This window comes from Zeugodacus cucurbitae, chromosome 3 (assembly GCF_028554725.1).
Source record: "Zeugodacus cucurbitae isolate PBARC_wt_2022May chromosome 3, idZeuCucr1.2, whole genome shotgun sequence".
In the NCBI taxonomy this organism is placed as follows: domain Eukaryota; kingdom Metazoa; phylum Arthropoda; class Insecta; order Diptera; family Tephritidae; genus Zeugodacus; species Zeugodacus cucurbitae.
In genome coordinates this window covers 30666882-30672881 of record NC_071668.1, presented here as the reverse complement: position 1 = coordinate 30672881, position 6000 = coordinate 30666882, and the positions used below count along the sequence as shown (strand labels likewise).

Here is a 6000-nt window from a genome sequence, read left to right as displayed (position 1 = left end):
ACTATTTCTCATCCAAAATTCGAAATCATTTTCCATAAATGTTTGATCATCGTTGTTTTGAAAAAAATTAAAGGTATGTTATCTTCGTCGTCCCAACGGAATGTTGGCCAAATCCAGCCTTTCGGAAGCAGTTACATTTTTATGCATGATGTATGCAATTCATAAGTGAAGGTAATTTGTATGAAATTTGAATTCTATTGCCAATTCAAGAGTTCGAGCTATGGAGAACTTCCAGTAAAGGAAGTTTAAGTTATGGAAGTTCAACAGTATTTCACAATAATCTATATTGGGTTATTTATATGGAAATAACCGGAGTGCAAATAAAAAATAGTATCAATGAGGAGAATCAATTCATGAAGCGCAAAATTTGTTAAGTAAGACTTCAACATTAAAACCCGTCTGTACACAAGGTACAAAAAGTCCACTTTCTTATGCTATTGGTTTCGAATCTACACTACACTATGAAGTGATTTTGCAAAATTTTACGAAAGTAAGGATGTTTTTACGAAAGTAAAGAGAAAGAAAATGGTCAATAATCTGATATAATGAACGTGAAAATGCATTTTCAGTTTTCAACGTTGCTGAATAATAATGGCGAACCGCATAAGGATATAGTGTTCATAGTAGGATATAGTGTTCATAGTAATTTCTCTTTTAGCGAAGATGAATTTTCGAAGTGAGTGTAATCAGTAATGTAAACATCGCATGGCGACAGAGAACACTTGAAGTGCTCAAGGCTTCAGCAAATTTGTCAATTATTTTAGAGCTCACTGTATGCGCGTATGAATGCATTTTAAAATACTGTTTGAAAAAGAAGATAAATATCATCTTTAAGCAGTGATCTACGCATGTATACTATATGTGTATGCATGTATGTAGATAACTATTGAATCGGCAGATGTGAAACAATATAAAGACGTCCTAATCGCAGAAAAGGTAATAGGTGTGCTTGAGGTATCGCACATCTCACGTACATATATATACAAATTATTCGTAAATATTATTTCTTCGTCTCTGTTTTTCTTCATATATTCACACATGTACGTACATGTGTACATGTACATATATATTTATTGTTTTTTTTTTATGTTTTATGAGCATCTAAATTGTGGGAGAATCCCAAATTCTAAACATAACAGCATGCTTCATAGAAGACAAAAGTAGCTTGAAGGTACATACAAATGTATAAATGCATCTGTGGAGTGTTTTGTAGCGAGTAAGTGACAGATCATTTTACTATTTAGCTATGTACGTACCGTAGTGTCGATAATACTAAGCGGTTAATCACCTGCTGCAGTGCGAACTATGAAATATACATACATAAAGGGTGATCCATTTCGAGGTTCCCTATTTTTTTAAGAAAAATCCGAAAATTCAAATTTAATGGGAAATGTTTTTTATTATTCGAAAGAACATTCTTTGACATTTATTTTTTAAATATTATCTCTTTCAAATGTTGGATGCGGCTACGTCTCAGATCCATCCATCCGTTGAGTTGAGCATTTCGACTGGTAACTGGCGAATGACACGCGTAATGTTTTGCTCCAAGTCCTGAATCGAAGCGAGATTGTTCTCATAGACTTTAGACTTTACATATATCCTTTACATATGATCACACGATCTTGGTGGCCAAACGACTAGCTCAAACGATGAAATTTTATGCTCACCGAAGGGTTCTTTTAATAAATCCATTGATTGATGGGATGTGTGGGAAATGGCGCGGTGGGAACGGTTCTCACCGGCACCATTTTTGAAGAAATATGGACCAATGATTCCACAGGCCCACAAACCACACCTAACTCTTCGTCCAAAATGGTTCAATTCTACTTGTTTACATACCCTATTCTATTCGGTCGAAAATTATTCGAAGATGTATGCTGGGTCTCATGATTAGCGAATCGCGCACATTCTTGTATCACCCGATATATATACACATGCTTATGAACAGGCCTCTGTTGTACCCGGATGCAGCAAAGCACAAAACTGTAATATAGTTTTGTAAATTTTCTGATCTTTTGGAACAAAAATTTACATACATTAGATCTTTCTGCAATGCGTGATCCCACACTTATGTTATTAGCTTCTATTTTACTCCAGTCAATGTTAGTCTTGCTAACTACACGCTACCTATTTGTGAACATTACGTTAGGGTAAAATTTCATTATATATTGGGTGAAATGGTGTTTTACGTTCGTTTCCGGCCGAAGTTGACTGTTCCTTATTTGATCTGATTTGTGTATTTATTTTTTCAGCTAAATATTTATTTGGGAGTCACCAGTTGCTTGAGCTCAGAAACCACTGCCGCTATTATCGAACACTCTTATTTGCCATTGTTTGCAGATCAGCCATTCACACGATTTTCAATGCTTATTGATTGAGTGGCAATTTGAGAGACTGTTTTTGTTTTCTTATACAATTTGCCGTTCGGCTTGTACATATATTTTTGTCATATTGGTTGAAGTTAGAAAAAACGAGCATTTTCATGCCGTATATTTACTCCGTATGTACATATGTATGTACATACATACATATGTTGTACTCAAATCATGTTTACTACTACTCTGTGCGAGCGAGTGAGCGTGTGCGTTTCTAGTTCATGTGTGCGTTATTATGTTATACCTGCAATTCTGCCATAGAGAAATTATCTTGTCACTGTGCTTCCAAAGGTTGAGTATAAATATTTTTCGCATAGTGTATCAATACAACATTAGTGTGAACTGTGAAGACATAAACGCACGCACCACAGCAGCTCCCAAGAAAAACCAGACACGATTTTTGTTCAGCTTGATTTGTCGAAAATAGTGTGATATCATGAAAGTTCTATTTGTTATGGCGTTGCTGATTGCAGCTGCTTCAGCACTGCCGCAATTCGGTTTTGGTGGTCCTGGGTTTGGCGGTGGATATGGTCGTCCTGGTTATGGTGGTGGCTTTGGTGGTCCAGGTTTTGGTGGTGGATATGGCCGTCCGGGTTATGGTGGCGGCTTCGGTGGTCCTGGTTTTGGCCGAGCTCCTGGCTATGGTGGCGGCTTTGGTGGTCCTGGTTTTGGTCGAGGTCCTGGCTATGGTGGCGGCTTTGGTGGTCCAGGCTTTGGCCGCGGTCCTGGTTATGGTGGTGGTGGTTTCGGAGGTCCCGGTGGTCATGGTGGTCACGGTGGTCGCGGTGGCGGCTCTGCTTCATCGTCTGCATCCGCCAGTGCTAGTTCATCTGCAGGCGGCGGACAAGGAGGTTCTTCGTCTTCATCTGCATCAGCTTCGGCTTCATCATCCGGTGGATTCTCCGGTTAAGCTTTAGTAAATGGGGGACTTAGAGTAGTACATTTTTAATAGATTATTTAAATATAAATTAAGTATGGGAAGGATGAAACTTTATATGATATTTTTATGTATTTTTGAATGATAAATTATAAATATATACATATATATAGTGAATACATACAATATACGTATACTTTTAAAAAATATACTTAAGGTTCCATGTTTTATTTTATCTATGAATTGTAGCAGGGGTAATTAAAAAGTCTAACTTTACATGTACTTGCTTCTCGGTACTCTGTGGAAGTTAATATTGAGTAGGAGCAGATATTGATCCACCTTCTAAAATACTTTCTTGATAATAAAGATGCTGTATTTTTTTCCTAGCTTTCCACCAATGAAAAGTACTTCTTCCGGGAATGCGCTCTAAGCGTAAAATGAAATCTTTGAAACGTTTTCAGCTATTTGTGTTATACTTTATTTCGCTCAAACATTGTGGAAAAGTTTCTTTATCTCATGATCATATACGCAGCACATCAATGGAGTCCTAACCCTAATCTATATTTCAATATTTCTTGAGAGTAAAATGGAGTGTATCTATACTAATATTATAAAGAGGAAAGATTTGACTGTTTGTTTGCATTGAATAGGCTTCGAAACTACTTGACCGATTTGAAAAATTCTTTCACTGTTGGAAACTACACTATCTGTGGTGAACATAGGCTATTTTAAATTAGTTAGGGATCCATACTAAAACTCCTATAATATAACCCAAGGTTTGAAAAATTACCAAAAAACCTTCTTAAACCGCAGGCGCTTCGAAAACTTAAAAAATATATATAAATGTCACCGCTATAAAAGCTTTTTTATCAATACTTTGGAAATAATGCTTATCACAACAAATGACTTCATGTTTAAGTGTGCTTCAATACCATTATATAACTTTTTGAATTATTCAATTTGGACATTCCATTCGAAAGATATTACAAGTTTAAAACTGTAAGATACAGTATACTCTCGAAAAGTAAATTCTCAGAAAGTAAATAATCGCGGAAAAGTTAATCACCTTTAAGATTGCACATGCACCTCGAAAAAGTAATTTTTTTAATCAGAGAATGTGATAAAAAATTCGAAACGAAGCAAGCAGCGTTTTTTACGATGTTGCAAAAACACTTACTCTCTTGTTTATCGCGTCTTTTTAGTAAATAAACTCTCCTACTTGATCCACTAGTTTAAAAATGAAAAAGATGCAAATCAGGTGTCAGACTTTTTGAATTGTCGTACAAAAATGGTCAGAAAATATATTGCAAAAGAAAAAAAAACAAAAGAAAATTCAAATTTTTTTCTCTTCATAGTAAGTACATATGTATGTATGTAAATGTAAGTATGTTTTTCATGTAAATCCATATGTTTTATTGAAGCAAATAAATGAATGAATTTTTTAAGTTTAAAAATGCATTCAATATTATAAAAACAGATAATTTATGTATATATTTGGAAAAGTAAATTATTCGAAAAAGTAAATTACCCAAAATACCAATCGATTTACTCTTCGAGACTATACTGTATTTGAAAAATGTCCGCTCAAGCTGCTAGGTTAGGCGGCACCATAACGGGGCAACTCGACAGGCAAATGTTTGTAGCATATTAACCGTCAAATCGATAGCTTATTATTATTTATACGAGCTACTGCATTTTAACTTCAAAAATATTTTATAATTTTATATTATTTCACATTTCAATAATTTTTCCAGAATATTTATTAATATTTTTGAGGGTACAAATTTCGGTAAAAAATATCTACGTGTACATGTACATATGTACATATACCAACAATTATCTTTAAAATATTAACTACTAGCAGACCCGGCCACACGTTTTTGTGGCTAAGGTATACATTAAATTAAGTTGGTCCAATCTTGGCTTCGGCGACGATATTGCTTACTCGAGGTTGATTATGTTACGCAGCATGATTACAACTCACACTACTTTTAATTGCAAAGTACGGGCAATTTTAAATAGTTTGGGATAATTGACTACGTCATCCTGGTTTGTAGCTGTGTCAACTCTCTTGGACCGAAATTCTAAATTGTCGCATTAAGTTCATCGATATATTTTTTTTACCACCAATATAGGTCTATCAAACAGTCATTTATGGTTATCATATTGAGTTTTCATGTCAGGAAAACTTATCTTTCGAGTCAATGAAGTGACAGCAATCTGTTGGAAATGCTATTAATCCAACTGCCAACTACTTCTACAATCGCAATTTGATATTGTTGCAAAAACACTCATATGTTAGTTGTTAATTGGCGATTCTTTAGTGTCTCCACAAATTAAATGATTTTAGGCATGATCACCTGCTAACAGAATCCTGGCTCCACCAAAAACGTTCATCGACAATCAAGATCTTTTAAAGTCCTGTGCAGTACCTCCAGCGACTTCTTGAATATTTGGAAAACCTTCGTTAAAGCGCTATTTTTGACGATTTTGCCGACTGGTGTTTCGTTCATTTACAATTCAGGAGTTATTTCAAGGTCGAATGGGCCGTTTGTTTGCCTACTAACAGATGCCAAGTTGCTCCTATTTCCGTTAACCTTGGTGGTGAAAATGAGTGAAATTGGTTCTGGAATTACATCAGCCTTCATATACTATATATGATGATTTTCTATTGGACTTTATGTCGAATATATAGGTCAAATTGTGTGTTATCTTAATAAAATTACATCAATAAATTGCGAGAGTATA

At 35.0% G+C, this 6000-nt stretch overlaps 1 protein-coding gene across 1 annotated transcript; it reads left to right on the top strand.

The window, feature by feature from the left end:
- Positions 1-2691: 2691 nt before the first annotated feature.
- On the top strand, positions 2692-3463 carry LOC105218897 (uncharacterized). Its single transcript, XM_011194768.3, has one exon. It carries the CDS (start codon positions 2812-2814, stop codon positions 3283-3285), a length of 474 nt encoding a protein of 157 aa, XP_011193070.2. The 5' UTR covers positions 2692-2811; the 3' UTR covers positions 3286-3463.
- Positions 3464-6000: the final 2537 nt, after the last annotated feature.

Excerpts from the sequence above, each read along its gene's own strand:
- LOC105218897 (XM_011194768.3), top strand. The coding sequence starts at position 2,812 with ATGAAAGTTCTATTTGTTATGGCGTTGCTGATTGCAGCTGCTTCAGCA.